The following is a 23,551-nucleotide window of genomic DNA, read 5'->3' on the forward strand; positions in this document are numbered from 1 at the left end:
TGGGGGCTTCCAGGTCACAGGTAGGTGAGAGATAGATGGTTGCATTTTTTTGAGTTTCTGGTATTTTCAAAGGAGGCAATCAAAATATGCATCTATCTTTGTGACCACAGAGATGACTTTGAATAGAATGGGAGACAGATTTGCCCTCAGTGGTTCCCAGCTTGAGGGGGCCCAAGATATTTTCCTTTCACATTTCCCCCCTTTTCTTTTTAAAAAACCTTTGGAGAAAGCATTTTACAAGGAAATGAGTCTCTGGTCTTGTTTCATGTGATCTCTCATGGTTAAGATGGCTTATTTCTAGATGTGTAGGTTGCAATAGCTCATTTTTACCAGGCTGTAAAGTCTCATATCCTGTGAAGAGAAAATAGTGGTGTGATGGTTAGTATTGAGTGTGAACTTGATTGGATTGAAGGATACAAAGAATTGATCCTGGGTGTGTTTGTGAGGGTTTTGCCAAAGGAGATTAATGTTTGACTCAGTGGGCTGGGAAAGGCAGACCCACACTTAATCTGGGTGGGCACAATCTAATTAGCTGCCAGCCCAGCTAGAATATAAGCAGGCAGAAAATTGTGAAAAGAGAGACTGGCCTAGCCTCCATCTTCCTGTGCTGGATGCTTCCTGCCCTTGAATATCAGACTCCAAGTTCTTCAGTTCTACAACGTGGACTGGCTCTCCTTGCCCCTAGCCTGCTGATGACCTTGTGATCATGTGAGTTAATGAAGCAGAAAATGTAAAAAGAAAAATAAGTAAAGGGAAAAACAAGTACTCCTGTACTTGGCTGACTCACTCCAATGCCAACAATAGGCAGAGCCCTAGTGGGGCCTTGATAATACTATCTGAAAAGCCAGAGCCCAAAGGAATGAGCTCCAGAGACTCTCCCAACACCTCCCCAACCCAGAGCAAGGATAAGAAAAACAAGTTGTTCTTACCAGTTTCCCCCTTTGAAATTCTTTCCCTATACCATTATCCTTTGATCTGCTCCCACAACTACATTTGTAACTATTTCTGCAAGTTTGCAAGGATTTTGTAAGTTCCTGTTTTCTAGCTGTGCAGTATGGCAATGGTCACAAGACATGCCTGAGTTGTAAAACCTGTCACTGTTTCATGAACTGCCTTTGTTCTGCTTCTGTAAGCTTGCTTACCCACCTTATGGGTTTCATGCCCTTTTCAGATATATGTATAAAAGTCAAGTCCTGTCTTTGTTTGGTGCTCAGCCTTTGGATATGAATCCGCTGAGTCGGTGACCACCTAATAAAATCCTCCTGTTCCACCCATTGCTCTCTCTGGTCTCCTGATTCCCACAACATTTTGGCGAGCTGGCCAGGAGTGGAGATGACAGGTTTGCTGTCTCCTTTGCCTGTGGGTCTAGGGCCCCGGGCTGGGGGAGACCCGTGACCTCACATGCCACCGGGGTATCTCAAACCCGGAGAAGGAAGCTGCTCTCCCACGACTCGGGGCCCCTCCCTGACAGCGCAATAGAACCTAAGGGGCTACAGGACAATTCCAGGGATAGCGCATTATAGGAGCATGGTAAGGTTTGGGCCTGAGGCAGGACCCATCCCATAAGGACGGAAGGGGAGCCTGATCACCTCCTGGGGTGTACCTAGTACTCCGACCCAGGACGTGAGAGTGGCTCTCTAATTAGGAAGAAACCTACACCCCAACCAGGAAAGAGAAACTGGGAGCGGGGAGGTGTGTGAATGCGTGTGAAAGAGGTGGTTTCAAAAGGAACCTATGTGGGGAGTGAAGTGTGTGGGGCCGCAGGTTTCTTAGCATAGACCATACGCCCCGAGTGAAGTGTGGGACCGACCAATACTAGTGGCAAACTTCTTTCGGGGCTACCACATACGGCTTATGGAAGTGCCCCACAATTTAGTAATTGTGGGGTCCGGGTCTGGGGTTTATACAAACCTTCCGATGCTAAGCTAAGTGGCATCTGAAATACTCCCACGAGGGGGATGGTCTAATTAGTCTGAAGCGAAAGTAAAAGAGTGAGTGAATTGTGCCATAACTGGGAGGAAATGGGAGGGAAGTCGTCAAAACCCACCCCATTAGAATGTATGTTAAAGAACTTCAGGAAAGGTTATGCAGGAGATTATGGGATCAAGTTGACACCCAAGAGGTTGAGAACTCTCTGTGTAATAGAGTGGCCCTTTTTTAGTGTCAGATGGCTGGCCGAAGGAACTATAGATAGGGAAACAATTGGCTGTATATTAAGATCACTGGGATTGGAGGACAGCCAGGGCATTCAGACCAATTTCCTAACATTGACTCATGGCTAAATATAGTCCAAATTTGACCTGCACGGCTGCAGCCCTGCCTGGCAGCTTATTGCAAAACGCTGGTAGCTCAAGCTGAGCCTAAGATAAAAAAAAGAAAATCAGTTTTGCTGTCAGCTACAGAGACAAAGGGAAAGCAACAGGAAAAACTAGTATTGCAGGAATCACCAGAGGAGATAGAAATTCCTCCTCCATATACCCCAATCTACTCCCCTTTACCAAGGTTGGGCCCTGAGCAGCCAGACTCAGATGACGATATGCCCAGGCTACACCCCAAAGGGAGAAATCTGAGCCCTCACCCCAGGAGGTCAAGAAGGAAGTTCAGGATGATCAAGCAGGCCGCCTTTGATCTGGCCACACCAGAACTTTGCAGATGCCCCTCTGAGAAACCCGGGGATCCATCTATTATGATAAACAGGGCCAGGTCCAAAGGGGACAACGAACTTCATTTACCAGCCATCTGACACAACGTAGCACACCATGAAAGTTCCATAGAGACCAGGAGTTGTGTAATACATATACACAATGGAGTACTATTTTCCTTATCCATTCGTCTGTTGAGGGACACTAGGTTGCTTCCAAATGTTGGCTATTATGAATAGTGCTACAATAAACACAGGAGTGCAGACATCTCTGATATACTGATTTCATTTCCTTTGGCTAAATACCTACCAGTGGGATTAGTGGATTTTACGGTAACTCGCCTTCAGTTTGTTGAAGAACCTCCAAACTCTTCTCCATAGTGGTTGTACTAATTTACATTCATGCCAGCAGTGTACAAGGGTTCCCTTTCCTCCACATCCTTGCCAGGATTTGTTATTGCCTGTCTTTTGGATAAAAGCTATTTTAACTGGGATAAAAAGATATCTTATTACAGTTTCGATTTGCTGATGACTGATGATGTTGAGCATCTTTTCATATACCTGTTTGCCATTAGTATGTCTTCTTTTGAGAAAGGTCTATTCAGATATTTTGCCCATTTTTAAAATAGAAATATTATATTTTTTCCCTATAGAGTTGTTTTGAGCTCCTTACATATTCTGGTTATTAATCCTTTGTCATATGAGTGGTTTGAAAATATTTTCTTCCATTCCATGGGTTGTCTCTTCATTTTGTTGATAGTTTCCTTTGTTTTGCAGAAGGTTTTTAACTTGATGTGATCCTGTTTGTCCATTTTTGCTTTGATTGCCTGTGCTTTTGGGGTATGACTCAAGAAGTTTTTGCCCTGAGCAGTGTCCTGTAGAGTTTCCCCCAATATTTTCTTGTAGTAGTTTCATAGTTTGAGGTCCTAGATATAAGTCTTTAATCCATTTTTTTTGTCTTTTTTTTTCCCCCTTTTTGTGGAGAACGGGGTCTCGCTATATTACCCAGGCAGGTCTCGAACTCCTGGGTTCAAGCTATCCTCCTGCCTCTGCCTCCCTGAGAGCTGGGATTACAGGCGTGAGCCACCGCGCCCGGCCTTTAATCCATTTTTTAAATTTTTGTATATGTTGAGAGACAGAGGGTCTAGTTTCATTCTTCTGCATATGGACATCCAGTTTTCCTAGCACCATTTATTGATGAGACTGTCTTTTCTCCAATGTATGTTCTTGGCACCTTTGTCAAAAAATTAGTCCTTTGTAGATATATGGGTTTACTTCTGGGTTTTCTCTTCCGTTCCACTGGTGTATGTGACTCATTTTGAGCACATCAGCAATGTCAGTGAGAACAGCTGAGAGGAATTCAGGCAGTAGAACTAGTACACTAGTGACTACAGCAGGTGATGAGACAGCAAATGACAACTGCAGTGTGACCTTTAGCAAGTGACTGAGTTTAAGTTTCATCATCACTAAAATTCATTCATTCATTCAAAGCCTATTATAAGGCCAGACACGATGGCTTATACCCATAATCCCAGCCCTTTGCGGGGGTCTGAGGCAGGAGGATTGCCTGAGGCCAGGAGTTTTAGATTGGCCTGGGCAATGCAGCAAGACCCTATTGCTACAAAAAATAATTTAAAAAAATAAACAAAAAGAAAGCCAAGTTTGTGTTGGCAACTCTTATAGGTACTGGAGATAAAGCAGTGAACAAGAAGCAGTGGGGCAGATGGCACAGCAAATGCAAAGATCTAAACTGAATCAAAGGTATTTGTTTGAGAAACAGAAGAAAGTTCAGTGTAGATGTAATGAGTGAGGGAAGGGGGTTGTGGTAGTAGATGAGTTAGGGAGCTTGACAAAGGCAGATTATCTGGTCTTAGAGGCAATGTTAAGGATATTGATTTTTTTTCTACATGAGATGGAAATGACTGAAAGATTTAGATTGGGGCATGACATGATCTGATTTACATCTTTGTAAGGTTGCTCCAGCTGAGGGAAGAATAGATGGGAGGTATCGAGTGAGCAGCAGAAAAAACTTTCAGAAAGAACAGTAGAAGTAGTGGCAATACATACTTGTGGTTTGTAATAAGCTGGTAGTATCAGAGATGGTCAGACAGACTGTATTTCATACATAGCAACAAGTATACTTTTGATGGGTTGAATGTAGAATGCAAGGGAAAGAAAGGAATCAAAAGCTGTTCTTAAGATATGAACTGAGTAAACTGAGTTACTCAAGGAAGGGGAACAGCTAAGGGAGGTATCAGTTTAGGGGTATAAGGGTTAGGAATTCTCATTTTATCATAATTTAAGATGCCTGCTAGGCATCTAAATTTTGAGATGTCAGGTAGACAGCTGGGTTACACAAGACTGAAGCTCAGTGAAGAGACATGACAGCTGGCATATTAATGGCATTACAGCCAGGGGTCTGAATTAGACTTCTTATAAAGATAGCATACATATACAGAAGAATAAAGAGTACCAATCAAAAAGGAGAATAGAAGATAAAATAATTGTAAATGCTTTGTGGATATCTGCTGTCATCAATAGCTGGGGTCAGCAGTGCAACTTTCTGCAAGAACTTGAAAATTAAAGCAATGATACTGCTATCAGGTCTAAACTTTAAAATCAACATGTAATGGGCCAGAGCAGAGATATGCAATGCCAAAGGTTGTCACTTCACTGGAATCTGTGCTATGGGCTGTGTTGTATGCCTGCAAAATTCATCTGCTGAAGTACCTCAGAATGTAACCATATTTGGAGAAAAGGTCTTTAAAGAGGTAAGTAAGTTAAAATGTGGTCCTTAGGATGGGCCCTAATCTAATATGAATGGTGTCCTTATAAGAAGAGGAAATTTGGAAACAGACATGTGTGCACACAGAGGAAAGACCATGTGAAGACAGAGGTACAAGATGGCCATCTGCAAGCCAAGGAGAGAAGCCTCTGAGGAAACCAACTCTACCAGCACCCTGATCTTGGACTTCCAGATTCCACAGCTGTGAAAAAATAAATTTCCATTGTTTAAATTACACAGTCTCTAGTATTAGTTACAGTAACACTAACAAACTAATATCATCTGATTAAATGTAATAATAATACAATAAAGAAAAAAGTTTGTCAATCAGAAAAGAATTTCATCACCTAAGGAAGCATAGAAAACATAAAATATGCAGGAATTTGAAACTAAATAGGTAAGGGCAAAAAGTTGGAACAAATGCTATGTCAAAGGAGAGGTGGATGAGTCTCAAATACAAACATATTCATGAGTTGGTCATCAAAGAGGCTGATAGAATAAAATCCTGAAGTAGGAGGGGACTGAAGCAGACAAGAGAGATTAGAAAGACAAAGTGAATATATGACAGGAAGTGTGCAAAAATAGAGCAAGGTGTGATTAAGGTGAGGCAAGGTTTCCACTAATTTTGTGAATGATAGACTGAAGTTGCCACTTCGTTCCATATTTTTTACATAACTCAAGGTCATAAACAGAAAGGTTAGTTCAGACAGAAAGTGTCACTTCTTGTGTCAGAGACTACCAATGGCATCCCAATATCCATTCTCCCATTTTCAGTTGATAATAATAACCCTGATTTTTATGGTTGGCACATTTCCATCCCTGAGATTACAAGAAGTCTGTGACATTTCCAGGTCTTCTTTGCCTTTCCTTCATTACCTTCCTGAAATGTAGATATGATGAAGTTCCAAATCCATTTTAAGCATCTTGGACCATGAAGTAGAGGCTACACACCAGGGGCAAGACACTGCGCCCAGCCTGATTTTGTAATTTTTCTCAATTGTTTCCTCTGAGTAGAATCTCATTTTCTCTGTCATTTGCTTTCCTACATATTAAAGCTCCCTCATTGGTTATTTTTTAAATTTATTTACTTTTATTATTTTTTAATAGAGATGGGGTCTTGCTCTGTTACCAAGGCTAGAGTGCAGTGCTTCAATCATACCTCACTGCAGCCTCAAACCCCTGAGTTCAAATGATCCTCCCGCCTCAGCCTCTAGAGTAACTGGGACTACAAGCATATCACCATGCCCAGCTAGCTTCCTTGTTCTTCTGTTGTTACTGGAAAGGGATCCTGATCCAGACCCCAACAGAGGGTTCTTTAAACTTGTGAAAGAAAGAATTTGGGGCAAGTCCATACAGTAAAGTGAAAGCAAGTTTAAGAAGAAAGTAAAGGAATAAAGAATGGCTACTCCGTAGGCAGAGCAGCCCCGAGGGCTGCTGGTTTGCTATTTTTATGGTTATTTCTTGATTATACGCTAAACAAGGGGTGGATTATTCATGAGTTTTAGGGGAAATGGGTGGGCTATTTCTGGAACTGAGGGTTCCTCCCCTTTTCAGACCATATAGGGTAACTTCCTGATGTTGCCATGGCATTTGTAAACTGTCAGGGCACTGGTAGGGGTGTCTTTTAGCATGCTAATGCATTATAATTAGCATATGATGAGCAGTGAGGATGACCAGAGGCCACTTGAATCGCCATCTTGGTTTTGGTGGGTTTTGGCTGGCTTCTTTACCACATTCTTTTATTAGCAAGGTCTTTGTGACCTGTACCTTGTGCTGACCTATCTCATCCTGTGACTTAGAATGCCTAACCTCCTGGGGATGCAGCCCAGTAGGTCTCAGCCTTATTTTATCCAGTTCCTATTCAAGATGGAGTTGCTCCAGTTCAAAAGCCTCTGACACCATTGTTCCCATACTTCTATTAGGGAATAAAGGCAATTTACACACCCCATCTCTCACTCTACTTACTACCAGTATTTCCTCAACTTGTTGAGGATACTTTTTTCTTTCACTGCCCTACGTATTTCGTTTGAAGCTGTGTGCCCAGATGAAAAGGACAATTTTCCCAGGTACTGAGAGGTGATTCCCCGACCCCCACCCCCACAGTGGTCTAAAAGAAACCTTGTGTTTTTTTTCCTTACAAATCTCCTCATTGATGACTTCTTGATTTTCCCCCATTTCTATTTGATCTTTTCTCTCTTGGCATTCCAATGTCATTTATTTTATTTTCTTTCTTTATTTTTTGAGATGGAGTCTCGCTCTGACACCCAGGCTGGAGTGCAGTGGCATGATCTCTGCTCACTGCAACCTCTGCCTTCTGAGTTCAAGCGATTCTCCTGCTTCAGCCTCCCATGAAGCTGGGACCACAGGCCCGCACCACCACACCTGGCTAATTTTTTTGCATTTTTAGTAGAGATGGGGTTTTACCATGTTGGCCAGGCTGCTCTTGAACTCCTGGCCTCAAGTGATTCTCCCACCTCGGCCTCCCAAAGTGCTGGGATTATAGGTGTGAGTCATGGCACCCAGCCCCCAATGTCATTTATTTATATTTTACTTTTTTTATTTATCATTCTCTGCCTTTTATAATGATAATTTTATTCACTCATCCAACCAACATATAAAGAGCTACTATCAATCCCATTTTAAGATGGGGAAACAGAGTTCAGAGATGTAGGATTCCTTGCTGAAAGACAGACAAGTTTAAGGGAATGGAATGGAAACCTGAGCCCAGGTTGTAAGTCATAATCTGTGTTATTTCCACTGTCCCATCTTTTTTTTTTGGAGACGAAGTTTTGGTCTTGTTGCCCAGGCTGGAGCACAATGGCACAATCTGGGCTCACTGCAACCTCCGCCTCCCAGGTTCAAGCGATTCTCCTGCCTCAGCCCCCCAAGTAGCTGGGATTATAGGCGTCCGCCACCACGCCTAGCTAATTTTTTGTATATTTAGTAGAGACGGGGTTTCACCATGTGGAACAGGCTGGTCTTGAACTTCTGACCTCAGGTGATCTACCTGCCTCAGCCTCCCAAAGTGCTGGGATTACAGGCGTGAACCACTGCGCCTGGCCTCCACTATTCCATCTTAACTTCTCTCAGAGTGAGCAAATAAGAGGCCTTCCTGCCGAATCTGCCTCTATCTCCTTCTGTTTGGTAAACATAGTTGCTGCTGCTTTGGTTTTTTCCTATAAATTTGAATGTCTTTGTATTGGCCTTGCACTTTCTACTCCTCTAAGATCCCCACCAATCCCTGTGGTCTAACTCCAGGTTGCTTCACAAGGTTGTCACCTTCCTGGTTCTTTAGGCTTTTGTGTTTTTGACCCCTGAAGTTTCATTCAGGTTCAGTTTGGAATGTCTCATTCCAAAAGTCAGGAAGACTGGCCTAAAGTTATACCTAAGTCATGCGTTAACCTTATTGTAAGAGTTAAAACATTAAAAAGACTGAATTTTCCCAGTTGCCAAAAGGATGAGCCATTCCCCCACACCCCGTTCTTAAAAAATTTTCTTGAGCAAATTGTAATTATAATCCGTGTGTGTGTGCGTGTGTGCGTGTGTGTGTGTGTGTGTAACTTTTTAAAAGCTAAATAAGCCTCTTGTCAGATAAAACTCAGGAATCTTTTTCTTCAGGTCCCAGGAGCCAACTCCTTGAAATGTAAGTATCAAGGTAGACAGTGCCCCTATGATCCACGCTCGCGGGAGTTACCCTAAGCGCCTTGCTCCAAGCCGTAAGTACCTGTTTGTCACAGAGATAACGTTTTATTTTTCCTTTGGATAAAGGCAATTAACCAACACAGACGGCCACTCCAACGGTGAACTACCAAAAATTGAATACCAAACCATGTTAAAACGTCTTACGTGAGAATGTGCGTGTGCTTTAGCTACGTAAAAGGTGAGATTTTTGTCTCTCTTTGCAATCTCATTAGTGGATTGCCTGTGACATTCCGGTCTAGTTCAATGTTTACAGAATAATACAACTTTTTTTTCTTTTCTAAATTTGTGGAGATTTTCTAGGATGGCAGGGGATTTTTTTAAAATTTTTTTCTCGACAATATCAATTTATTTAGGTCCCTTACTTTTACTAGCCACCCCCTTCCCACCTCCTTCCAATGGCAAATAAATGAGAATAACTTGCCCCTTGCTCACCTCATGCGGGGCCTTGGGAACCGGTGAGAAACTGCAATCCGTTGGCGGTAGGAACCACGATTCCCAGCATTCCCAGCGCTCCGAGGCCTTCGGGCTTCCTTTTCCGGGTCTCGAGGCTGCTGAAACCGAAACTGCTGTGCTGTGGGCGCAGCGCCGAGATTGATTCACCTTCTGTGCAGAGCTCCAGCTGACCCGAGTAGGCAGCCAGACGAGCTGTAAAACATGAACGGAAGAGTGGTTTATTTGGTCGCTGAGGAAGAGATCAATCTTACCAGAGGACCCTCAGGTATGTGCGGAACGGGTCATATCTGATAGTAGGGAATTAGAGGGTGTAATTGCAGACACCTCTGCTGCTGAGCCGGATTCACCTGGCCTCGGGGCGGGCAGGCCCCAACCTAGAGGTTTCGTGCAACGCTTTGGGGTGCTTAGAGAAAATATATTGAAATCCATCATTAGCCAGATACGGATCTGAGGAATCCACCTCAAAATCCAGTCGGATGACCACAAGTATATATAGTCACGAAAGGGTTCTTTCTGCAAATCGTGCTAGAAAAGCCTTTTTAAAAGTCTGCTTTTTTAGCCTGCTTATGGACACCACATCCTTCCTACCGTTACCTGTTCTATCCCTCCCCCTATGAGGGACCGTTTAGTAAAATGGGAGCATAAGCGGTGTGGACTCTGAATGCATAGCCGTTTTCCTGCAGCTAGGATCCCTCCCTCGCTCCTTTGATTTCTGGGAAATTCGTTTACAGTGCCAACTAGAATGTTAAAGCAGGAAGAGCCCTTAGAAATCTTTTATTACACAGGTTCCCAAACTTGGTTCCGCCACAAAATTTCCCAGGGCTTTAAAAAAAAAAAAGAAAAGAAAAAAGAAAAAAAAGTTAATTGTTATCTCCCATCTGCAGGGATTTGGATTCAATACGGATTTATTTAATTTAATTTATTTAAGTTTTTTTTATGAACACCTCATGTGATTTTGAGCAGCCAAACTGCTATCCTCTTACCCCACTGAGGCTCTTCATTATACTACATTCTGCCTGCTTTCGACTTTGTTTATTTTACTTTACAGCTATTTAGTTGATCGATTAAGAGCTTTAGCTTTGGAATTACAGTATCTGGGTTCAAATCTTGTATCTAACCTCTTACTGATTCTTTGATACTTATTGGCTAACCTAACTGATGTAAGCCTTAGGTTATCATCTCTAAAATGGGGATGGTTATAAATATACTTCATAGTGTTGTGAGAATGAAATGAGTTAATCTATGTAAAATGTTTACAATATTGCCTGACCTGTGGTAAGCAGTATGTGTTTCCTACTGTTGTTATTGTTAATGGATAAATAGCTAAACTGACACAGTAGATCCTACTAATACTGTATTCCAAGAGTCTCTAATAAATCATCAGGTACTATGAGCTCCATCTCGTGAGAATGTGCGTGTGCTTTAGCTACGTAAAAGGTGAGATTTTTGTCTCTCTTTGCAATCTCATTAGTGGATTGCCTGTGACATTCCGGTCTAGTTCAATGTTTACAGAATAATACAACTTTTTTTTCTTTTCTAAATTTGTGGAGATTTTCTAGGATGGCAGGGGATTTTTTTTAGCTTTGGAATTACAGTATCTGGGTTCTGTATCTGGGTGATACAGAATTACAGTATCTGGGTGATACAGATCACCACCATTTCCTGAAATTCTTTCACTCCTTTTTCCCTTGCCACCACCTAGGACAGCCCATTACCTTTTCTCATCTTCAGTTCTGCAGTAGCTTAATCATCATGGATAGATTATTCTTTATAAAATATAACTTTCAGAATTATCCATACTTTGTGTCTTTTTTTCTTTTCTTTCTTTTTCTTTTCTTTTTTGAGACAGGGTCTCACTCTGTTGCCCAGGCTGGAGTGCAGTGGTATGATCTCAGCCCACTGCAGCCTCTCCCTCTTAGGCTCAAGCAATCCTCCCACCTCAACCTCCTGAGTAACTGGTACCACGGGTGTGCACTGCCACGCCTGGCTAATTTTTTTGTATTTTTGGTAGAGACAATGTTTTACTACATTGCCCAGGCTGGTCTCGAACTCCAGAGTTTAAATGATCCACCCACCTCTGCCTCCCAAAGTGCTGGGATTACACGTGTGAGCCACTGTGCCTGGCCTTCCTTTCTATTATAAAAAATTGGAAGTTGGTTTTACTTATTGTAATATAACTCATCACTAATATCATTATTAATATTATTATTTTTTTTTTTAGAGACGAGGTCTCGCTTTGTTGCCCAGATCTGTTGCCCAGTTTTTTTTTTCTATAGGAGTCCAGCTTGATTATAGTGTCTAAGGCTCTCACTTTTTCTTTATCAAATTGAAAGTCTCTTAATGAGTCTTAAAACTCATCATCTGGTCTTGAACTCCTGGACTCAGGCAGTCCTCCTGCCTTGGCCTCCCAAAGTGCTGGGATTACAGTCATGAGCCACCATGCCTGGCCTATCACCAATCTTAATGGATTAGTGTCATGGATTACGTGCGCCTAAAGTTTTGTCAAAGGCTCATTTGATATGCCCAAGTTTCTTGGATTCATTTTTTTTGCTATTTTATATAAATTTATCCTTCACACACTGTTAATATTTATTGACTTTTGAGCTAACAGAGAGTTACTTTTAAACCAAAGTCTGTTTTTTTGTACTTTTCATCATTGGTAACTTGTTCTCTTAGGACCAACTAAAACAATGCTAGTTCCTTTTCTGATTGCTGTGCAAGTATTTATTTAAAGGCTCTAGTTGTTCTGCTCCTGTTTTGCCTCTTTCTTCTTTATCCTAAATATCTTCAGTTATTTTACTACCTCTCGAGATGCTTGAGATTTGATTCTTGCCTTTTGCTTAAGAATTTAATGTACTTTGACATAGTCTTTTTGCTGGGGCATCCACAGTATTTTCAGATCTCCTGTCTAAAGCAGAGCAGAACCCTGATATTATCTCTTGTTCTAAACATGAAATCTTTTAAAAATTCAATATAATTTCACTTCATTTTTTTTTGGCATTTGCAGTCATAAATTTCCTAGTGTTAGTATTTTCTCAAAACATTGGCATTAGGACAAGCTTCAAGGACTAATTAAAGGGAATAATTATATCTAGCTAGTATATTTCACCCAAAAATGGTTTGATTTCTGTATCACGTATTTATTACAAATGAATGTATTTATTCACTCAGTGGCTTCCTAAATTTTCATAAGCATTTGCATGTATTAATTATGTAAGTCAGTGAACTTACTCGGAGAGTAAAGCCTCAAGTTTAGGAATGAACTTGGGTGAAAACAGTCATTTGAAATTTGGGTGGTTCAGTTAACAAGGAAATGTTTCATGTTAATCACTTGTCGGAACTGGTTTCCTAGTATGTGATACTCTTCTTCTCAGAGTCTAATTCAGCTTTTCTTCATGGTATGATCATGAAGATAAATAGGGAGGAGACTGTCTCAAAACACCACTAGAAATAAAATATCACTAGAAACTAATCACCACTAGAAACTTCCACATAATTTTGGTAGTCCCATAAGGATCTTTCTTTCTATAGAAGAAATATGAAAATCCTCTAAGTGTGCATTTCTTTTGTAGACAGCATTGTCCACTCTTTGTACAGCTGTGTACTCAGGAACCTGATGGTTTAATCAGGTCCAAGAACATGTGTGCCATTGCCCATTTGTGTTCTGTCAGGGACAAGAATTGTGGATATTTCTGGTGTTTGGGCCCATAGTATAAGGCAGTCGAACCTGTTCCTGACTGATCTGCTTACTGCAAGGGAAGTAATGAAATCTCGGGGAAATTATGACAGTCGTGAAGAGGCAAAAGAAGCTTGACATGTATTAGGTTGGTGCAAAAGTACAATTACTTTCTTTTGTTCTCTTTTTTTTTGAGACACAGTCTTGCTCTGTCACCAGGGTGGAGTGCAGTGGCACGATCTTGGCTCACTGCAACCTCTGCCTCCCAGATTCAAGCAGTTCTCCTGCATCAGCCTCCCATGTAGCTGGGATTACAGGCATTTGCCACCACGCCCGGGTAATTTTTGTATTTTTGGTACAGAGAGGGTTTCACCATGTTGACCAGGCTGGTCTTAAACTCCTGACCTCAAGTGATCCACCCACCTTGGCCTCCCAAAGTGTTGGGATTACAGGCGTGAACCACCCTCACCCAGCCATAAGTACCACTGCTTTCAATGGCAGAACCGCAATTACTTTTGCACCAGCCTAATAGCATGGAATCTCTCCTGTTGTCTGCTTTCTCAACTGTGAGGAGGGACTTGGGCTAGATGACTTCAGAGGTCTCTTCCATTTCCAAGAGTTCATAATTCTTCGGCTCATTCCACATGTTATTTTATGACTCCTACCATTTGGGGCTTTGTTTGTTTTGTTTTTGTTATTTGATTCCTGCCATTTTGGACTAATAGTATGAGCTGAAGAATTTCAAAGGAAGTGGCTACAGTCTCAAATGTCTTCAAGGGTTGAACAGTTTTTCTTTTATCTTTTGTGGAACGCTGTTTTTTTTTTTTTCTATAGGAGTCCAGCTTGATTATAGTGTCTAAGGCTCTCACTTTTTCTTTATCAAATTGAAAGTCTCTTAATGAGTCTTAAAACTCAGTTACTCTAAAAAGTGTGACAAGACTCTTAATATGTTTTTTTACACTGCAACAGGTAAGAGATTGTCCATAAAGACAACCTTACTGTACATTGAGTGCTATGATTAGGAATCTTGTTTTTAGGTCCGAGTCCTCAATGGGTTTCAGCAAGTTACTCCTGATATGCCATCTTTAAAGAGGGAAGAGAATATTTATTTTCTTACTTTCTTTATAGGCTTTGGAAAAGATGATGGGTTGATGGCAGTGTTTTAATAATGAATGCTAAAGGAGGTATTGTCTTTCTGGTAGTGTGCTAATTACTACATATACATATATTATATATACTGCATATATACTATACGTACATAATACTCATTTAATCTTCACAGCAACCCTGAGTGGTAAATATTTAATCCACATGATTAGATTGGGAAATTGCCTGAGAGAGGTTAAGGACTTGCCCAGTTTCTAATGCCAGTAAATTTCAAAGGATTTTAACCCAGGTGTGTTAATTCTGCTATACCATATACTACTTTCCACGGCAGTAGCCATGTTTAAGAAGTTGACTGCCAACCTTTCCCCTGACCTTTATTTTATTATATCATGCCTTATTCCCAGAAGCATTTGAGGCATCTTAAATGACTAACACAACCTACCGTGGAAAGTTTTTATTGCTTGCTCTTGATAGAGCTGAGGGCATATCAAGGTGAGTAACAAAAATCAAGATGCCCCATTAAGTTCTATCATTTAAGCCCTTGTAGACCTGTCATAGCTTTGGGTTTCATGCTAACTGAAACTGTTGCTAGTAGTTTTCTGATCTATTCCTTTCTTCACATATCAAATAGATGTGAGACTAAATGCTATATCCTTGCTCTATTTTCTCTTGCTTACAAAAAGTCTCACCTTCATGGAGTTTACAATTCAATAGAGATATGATGTTCACATATGAAAAATTAAATCTCACTGCAAAGGTGCAGATAGTTAAGGAAAATGATGAGCAGGTAGTTAGTGGGAGGGCAAAGGAAGTGTGGAAAGGAGCATGGTAATCTGACCCTGTGTTGGGAAAGTTCAAGAATGCAGCCACTGCTGAGAACCATTAAAATGGTCAATTAAAAGGTGGAACTTGTGGGTCTTCTGGAATGGATAGGCTTTAGGCTAGGGCCAGAGTCAGGGATGAGTATGGCATAAACAACAATAGAGAGAAGAAAATAAGCAGAGCATATTCTGAGGTTAGTGAGCAAACCGGCCTGGACAAAAGGGAAGTTGCCTTTAGGAGATTCAAGAGAGAAGAGGTAGCTAAGTAGTAACCTGAGTGGGTGGAGATCAGATTATGGAGAGTCTTTAGTGTTAGTATGGAAACTTAACCTTTCTCTGAGGTTCTATCTGGATTCTTTCTACTTCCTAGTCATTGATTAGGACTCAGTTCAAGAGTTACCTCCTCCAGGAAGCAGTCTTTACCTGGGATAGATGTTCTCTTATTGTCTATATTATACATCATTTATAGATTGCCTGTAACGTATTCCCATGTATTGCCAAGCTAAGCACGTTATCTTGTTCCCTCCTAAAAAGGAAGAGATGAAATGGTTATTATCCCCATTTCAGAAATGAGGAAACCTTGACTTCTGCATTATACAACTCTTTAAGTGCAGATTTGGATCCAGGTCTGTGTGACTTAAAATTCCAAGCTCTGAATCACTATAAATAACTTTTTTGTTTGTTTGTTTGCTTTCTCACTTATATCTTCTTATACTTCACTTTGAGCTCTTCTGATTCAAACAACATATATTTTATTTTCTTTCATTTGACTTCTATTTTAGGTTCAGGGGTACATGTATAGGTTTGTTATGTAGGTAAACAGTGTCATGTGGGTTTGTTCTACAAGTTTGTACCAGGTATTAAGCTGGTACCCATTAGTTATTTTTCCTGATTGTCTCTTTCCTCCCAATCTCCACCCTAAGTAGGCCGCAGTGTTTGTTGTTCCCCTCTATGTGTCTATGTGTTCTTATTATTTCGCTCCCACTTATACGTGAGAATGTGTGGTATTTGGTTTTCTCTTCCTTTGTTAGTTTGCTAAGGATAACGGCCTCCAGCTGCATCCATGTTCCTGCGAAGGACATAATCTTGTTCTTTTTCATGGCTGCAAAGTATTCCGTGTTGTATAGTACCACATTTTCTTTGTGCAGTCTACCATTGATGGGCATTTAGGTTGATTGCATGTCTTTGCTATTGTGGATAGTGCTGTAGTGAACACATACATGCTTGTGTCTTTAATGTTTTTTTAATGCTTTGTCTAGTGCATGACACACGGTGGTCAGTAAATGTTCATGAAATGACTGAGCAAACCGATAGATGTCAGAATAATATAATGGAATGTTTTTATATTTATTTATTTGTGACACAGGGTCTCACTTTGTCACCCAGACTGGAGTGCAGTGGCACGATCTTGGCTCACTGCAGCCTTGACCTCTTGGGTACAAGTGATCCTCCTGTCTCAGCCCCTCAAGTAGCTGGGAGTACAGGCGTGCGTCACAACACCTAATGTTTTTATTAGCCGTATTTTTCATAGAGACAGGGTTTCATGATGTTGCCCAGGTTGGTCTCAAACTCCTGAGCTCAAGTTATTCACCCGCCTGGACCTCCTAAAGTGCTGGAATTACAGGCGTGAGCCACCACACCCGACGTACTTATTTATTTTTGAGAGAGGGTCTCACTCTGTCACCCAGGCTGGAGTGCAGTAGCACTATGACAGTTCACTGCAGCCTCGACCTGTTGGGGTCAGGTGATCCTCCTGCCTCAGCTTCCTGAGTAGGTGAGACTACAGACATGCGCCACCACACTTGATTACTTTTTTTTAAAAATTATTCGTAGAGACGAGATCTCACTATGTTGCCTAGTCATGCCTTGGACTTCTGGGCTCAAGTGATCCTCCGCTTCAGCCTCCCACAGTGCTGGGATTCCAGGCATGAGCCGCTGTGCCTGCCATAATGGGATGTTTTAAATAAAGAGAAGCAGTAACACGATCTGTTTCAGCTTTCAAAAACTGGTAAACATGGTTCTTCACTAAATACAATTCGAGAGAGAATGAGGATGGGCACATTGTATTATGAGGGATAGGAAACTGGCTAAGATGCCAGAAACAAGGAGAAGGAGTAGATGGAACACCTCTTGGAGAGAGTCAGATAAGTGGAATAATTCTCTAAAGATTGCTTCAAGGATCTTTATTAAGATCTTTTCAGATCCTGTTAAGATCTTTTCAAAACAATACATAAGAAAAACTACAGTAAAATATCTAGGAATTACGTTGGGAAAATAGAAAGGCAAGCTGTTAGATGTTCAGCTGCAGAAACATTTTGTGAAGCCATGTGACTAGGCAGAAAAGTGGTCAATGATTACATGTGATAAGTACACATTTATTGAGGGAAAAATAGCCAAACGTACTTAGATGATAGGGTCAGAACTGCTGGTTTCAGAAGACTGAAAAGTAAAGTAAAACTATTTTTAAAAATGTATTTAGCATTTATTATGTGCCTACACTATGATTAGGAATCATGGACACTAGAATAAAGAATAAGAAATGATCCCTGTTTTTAAGAATTTTGCAGTTCAAGCCAGGTACTGTGGCTCTTGCCTGTAATCCAAGCACTTTGGGAGATCGAGGAGGATGACTGCTTGAGGCCAGAATTTCAAGACCAGCCTGGGCAACATAGCGAGACTCCCACCTCTGCCAAAAAAACAAAACAAAACAAAACAAAATATTAGCTGTGTTTGGTGGTGCATGCTTGTAGTCCTAACTACTTGGGAAGCTGAAGTGGGAGAATTGCTTGAGCCCAGGAGTTCGAGGTTGTTGTAGTCCTAGCTACTTGGGAGGCTGAGGCAGGAGAATTGCTTGAACCTAGGAGGTGAAGGTTGCAGTGAGCTGAGATCGTGCCACTGCATTCCAGCCTGGGCGACACAGCAAGACTCGCTCTCGGAAAAGAAAAAATGCCAGAATGCTTGAGTTTAGATCCTTACTCTATCACTCACTAACTGTGTGACCTTGTGCAAATCACCTCACTTCTATCTGCCCCAGTTTCCTCAACTATAACATGAGAGTATTATTAGAATCTACTGTTAGAGTTGTGAGGATTAAATTATTATTTTTTTCTTTTGAGATGGAGTTTTGTTCTTGTTGCCCAGGCTGGAGTGCAGTGGCATGGTCTCGGCTCACTGCAACCTCTGCCTCCCAGGTTCAAGCAATTCTGCCTCAGCCTCCCAAGTAGCTGGGATTACAGGTGCCCGCCACCACGCCTGGCTAATTTTTCTGTATTTTTAGTAGAGATGGGGTTTCATCATGTTGGCCAGGCTGATCTCTAACTCCTGATCTCAGGTGATCCACCCATCTTGGCCTCCCAAAGTGTTGGGATTATGGGTGTGAGCCACTGCGCCCAGCCGATTTTTGTTTTATAAATACATTTGTAGTGACTGTCTTAAGCACTTTACCACAAGACAACTCATTTAATTCATTGAAGTGCTTTAAGTACTACTATGTGGGGATTAGACTTTGTGGGGCAACAGTTGAGTCATCTACGAAGGGTAGGGTAAGCTGTGTCAGTAATTTCAGGGATATGGGGCTTCTATTTCTATTTTTCCCTCCTTTTATGCCTTAGTTTATTAAAAAACCCTATTACTGCAATAGTCCTTTCCAAAACAAACAAACAACAACAACAAAAAAAACCAAACCTGTTAGAAGCTCCCAGAAACATTTTTACCCTTGCGAGATTTTCCTATAACTGGAAATGTTAGAAATTCCTGACCTAGGTGTGATTTTCAATTCCAATAACAGTCAATTGACTCCAGTTGGGCTTTGTATATGTACTAGGTACTATATTGGCACAGGAAGTACAAAAATGAATACAAACTAATACTTTGTCTTTTGGGAATGAATATTGCAATAAGGTAATGAGACAATTAAACAAGTAATTTCATGTTCTCAGGCAAAGGAAAGAAGACATCCAAAGTCATGGAGATAAGCAGTAGCTGTGGGTGGGGATGAGTGGGGATGATACGGTGAAAAGTGATAGCAAATGTTAAATTTTGTTTACTGTATAATGCAAAGAAGAGAATGTCCAAAGATGGCTAGAAAAGTAGATTATGGGGATTTTGAGTTTAAACTTCATCTTCTACATTTTTTTTTTTACTTTGATTTTTATCTTAGGGATATACTTAGAATTTCTTTAAAAATCATTTTATCATATTTGCCTAGGAAATAGTAGAAAAAGTCTAAGGAGGAGACTATAACAAATTTTTTTTGCTTAATTAACACAAAATCGATGCTTTGAGAAACTTTAGCCTTTTATTATTGACTAATATTAAGTTAGTGCAGAAGTAATTGCAGTTTTTCCCATTTTTTAATAGCAGAAACCGCAATTACTTTTGCACCAACCTAATAAGTAGGCGTCATTAATAAATGTTGAAAATGCTTGCATTTTTGTACATAATCACCAGGTTCATCTCAACTTTTTTGAGGCATGATTCAGATTCAATGAAGTGCAGGTGTAATCACCCAACGGGTTCTTCTTGCTTGCTGCCTAGAGGAGCCAATTTATCAAGACAGGGGAATTGCAATAGAGAAAGAGTTTCATTCACACAGAGCTAGCTGTACAGGGCTGGAATTTTATTATCAGTCTCCCTGAAAACTCAGGGATCAGGGTTTTAAAGGATAATTTGGCAGGTGGAGGGTCGGAAAGTGGGGAGTACTGATTGGTCAGGTCAGAGATGAAATCACAGGGAGTTGAAGCTGTCCTCTTGTGCTGTGTCATTTCCTGGGTGGGGACTACAAAGACTAGATGAGCTAGTTTATAGATCTAAGTGGTGCTGCCTGATCCATTGAGTGCAGGGTCTGTAAAATATCACAAGCACTGATCTTAGGTTTCACAATCATGATGTTATTCCCTGGAGCAATTTGGGGAAGTTCAGAATCTTGCAGCCTCCAGCTGCATGACTCCTAAATCATAATTTTTAATCTTGTGGCTAATTTGTAAGTCCTGCAACGGCAGTATAGACCCCAAGCAAGAAGGGGGTTTATTTCAGCGAAGGACTGTTATCTTTGTTTCAAAGTTAAACTGTAAGCTAAGTTCCTCCCAAAGTTAGTTTGGCCTACTCCCAGGAATGAACAAGGACAATTTGGAGATTAGAAGCAAGATGGAGTCAGTTAGGTCAGATCTCTTTCACCATCATAATTTTCTCAGTTACAATTTTTTGAAAGGCAGTTTCATTAGCATTTTAAATATAAAGTTTATTTTGTAGTTGTTGAGTGTATTATTCTGCAAAGGTAACCTGATGTTCCTGGTGTCTGTGTGTGGTGGTAGGCCCCCTCCTGCCCTGCTTATGCCTGACTGGCTACCTACTATAACAATATGATTTTAACATATAAGCCTAATACTTATCTGTTGGCCTTCCAGGGGTTCCTTTTGGAAAAGACTTAATGTTAGAATTTGAAATTTGGTTTTGGAAAGCATGTCAAATAATGCAGGTTGAAAACAATCAAAACAGGATCACAAGACATAATAAAATAATAGTCATTAATTAAGTCAAGGTGATAATTGAAAGCAAAGACCTTTACTCTTTAATGGAAGGGGGTTCCTAAACAATCAAAAGACCTAATAAAGACAGCACAAGACCAACACAGCTTTCTGTCTTTCTATTTTTGTAGATTACTCAAAAGGTGAACAAGTCTTTTATTACCTCTTAGTATATGAAAATATTGTTTAAAAGAGAAAACCAAATTCTACCTTTGCATCAGTATATTGTTAATGCTAAAGCTAACTTTAATAAACAAATCCATCTAATCTCAATCAGCTGTGAACACACAACATTCCCATAACTCTTTTATAATCTATTAAAGAGCAGATCAGTGGCCCCCAAAACCCATTATTTTGACTCTGGCCTTGCATCAGTATGCTTTTAATATTAATGCTCAATTTTTATTTTGATGCTCAATTTTTTAAAAAGTGAAATAATCCCCTTCTAATTTTAGCCAACTTGATCACTCACAAAATTCATACGATTCATGTTCTACAAAACTTCTATTAGGTTGGCACAAAAGTAATTGTGGTTTTTGCCATTACTTTTGCACCAACCTAATACAACCTGTTCAAACCTTCAGTTTTGTCCTATACTTCCTCTTTGATATTGGCATTCTACCTTAGGATGGAAATTTATTATACATTTATTTCCCCATTATCATTCATTCATTCATTTTTTTCTTTTCCGTAAACCTACAACCTGTTTAAACCTTTAGTTTTGTCCTATACTGACTTTTTGATATTGGCATTCTTCCTTAAGACAGAAATGTACATTTCCTTCTTTCTTATTGATTGATTTGATTGATTGATTGACTGACAGGGTCTCACCCTGTCACACAACTTGATGTGCAGTGGCGTGATCACAGCCTGCTGCAGCCTCATTCTCCCGGGCTTTGATGGTCCTCTCACTTTAGCCTCCTGAATAGCTGGGACTACAGGCACACACCACCAAACCCAGATAATTTTTTGTATTTTTTGTAGAGATGGGGTTTTGCCATGTTGCCCAGGTTGATCTTGAACTTTGTACTCAAGCAGTTCACCCACCTCAGCCTCCCAAAGTGCTGGAATTACAGGCGTGAACCACTCTACCTGGCCCTCCTTATCATTTAATTTACATTTCTTTCCTCCTCCTGTTGTCCACACAAAGTTACCATGTAAAGAAAAGTTATCTCTATTGTCAACTTTCTTCACATCTTACTTTCTTCATATGTACTGTATTTAGAATTGTTTCTCTTGTATTCAGTAATTTTAATTGTATATATTAACTATAACTTTAACTCTTAGTAACCCTAATTTCCAGTGAAGAACCTGGGAAGTAAGGTAATTTTCAGCGGTTTTATACCAGTATTTGTAGATAGAACCATTTCATAATTTCTAGAAAGATAACCTTCTCAATCTGTGTATTAACAGATCTAAATATATTTAGCTTTTCTGTACCATATAAATGACTCAGACATTTTATAATTATCTGTTATTTAATTTAGCATAACATGATTTTAAGTTTCTGAAAAAGAGTCTTAAAATTATGAAAAACTTGCTTATACACTTTTATACCATTTACATTCATTTAATTTATTCATTCTCAACAGTTAGACTTGAAAAGGTCATTAAACAAAGCTGGCCATCATCCCAAGTTATTTATTTTTGTGTGTTTGTCTTTAAGACAGGGTCTTGCCCTGTCACCTAGGCTGGAGTAGAGTGGTGCTGTTATGACTCACTGCAGGCCACCACCATGCCCTGCTAATTTATTTTTTATTTTTTATTTTTGTAGAGACAGGATCTTGCCATGTTGCTCAGGCTGGTCTTGAGCTCCTGGCCTTATGGATGTTAGCTACCATGCCTGGCCTCAAGTTATTTCTTTGTTAATAGTTTCCACAGCTTGTGAAACCCTGACATTACATACATGCATATTTTGCTGATCAGAAGCCACAGCTATTTTCATTAAACCAACAAAGTAGTCTTACTTTTTTTTTTTTTGTCTTTATTTATTTATTTATTTATTTTTTTTATTATACTTTAAGTTCTAGGGTACATGTGCATAACGTGCAGGTTACATATGTATACATGTGCCATGTTGGTGTGCTGCACCCATCAACTCGTCAGCACCCATCAATTCATCATTTATATCAGGTATAACTCCCCAATGCAATCCCTCCCCCCTCCCCCCTCCCCAAGTAGTCTTACTTTAGTAATGTGAACTAAAAGGCATTTGAGTTACTTTCTGTATTTCTGATAAAATACTTGATATAAGAGATTACTTTTAAAACCATTTTGTTACTGGAAAGGGGTCCTGATCCAGATCCGAAGAGAGGGTTCTTAGATCTCACACAAGAAAGAATTTGAGGTGAGTCCATAAAGTGAAAGCAAGTTTATTAAGAAAGTAAACAAATAAAAGAATGGCTAATCCATAGGCAGAGCAGCCCCGAGGGCTGCTGGTTGCCCATTTTTATGGCTATTTCTTGATTATGTGCCAAACAAGGGGTGGATTATTTATGCCTACCCTTTTTAGACCATATAGGGTAATTTCCTGACATTGCCATGGCATTTGTCAACTGTCTTGGCGCTGGAGGGAGTGTAGCAGTGAGGACCACCAGAGGTCACTCTCATCACCATCTTGGTTTTGGTGGGTTTTGGCCGGCTTCTTTACAGCAACCTGTTTTATCAGCAAGGTTTTTATGACCTGTATCTCGTGCCAACCTTCTTTTCCATGCCGTGACTAAGAATCCCTTAACTTACTGGGAATGCAGCCCAGCAGGTCTTAGCCTTATTTTACCTACCCCCTATTCAAGATGGAGTTGCTCTGGTTTAAATGCCTCTGACAAATTCATTAGAATGTTT

The 23,551-nt window shown here is 40.4% G+C and overlaps 1 protein-coding gene across 1 annotated transcript in view; it reads left to right on the plus strand.

Annotated features, from left to right (window-relative positions):
* Window positions 1-9,651: 9,651 nt before the first annotated feature.
* The window catches only part of SYNJ2BP (synaptojanin 2 binding protein), a 46,164-nt gene continuing 32,264 nt past the window's right edge, over window positions 9,652-23,551 (plus strand). Inside the window, exon 1 of the mRNA XM_023182857.2 lies at window positions 9,652-9,846. Coding sequence (XP_023038625.1) covers window positions 9,783-9,846 — 64 coding nt within the window. The 5' untranslated portion in view covers window positions 9,652-9,782. The remainder of the gene's footprint in view (window positions 9,847-23,551) is intronic.

This window comes from Piliocolobus tephrosceles, chromosome 6 (assembly GCF_002776525.5).
Source record: "Piliocolobus tephrosceles isolate RC106 chromosome 6, ASM277652v3, whole genome shotgun sequence".
NCBI classification, from domain to species: Eukaryota; Metazoa; Chordata; class Mammalia; order Primates; family Cercopithecidae; genus Piliocolobus; species Piliocolobus tephrosceles.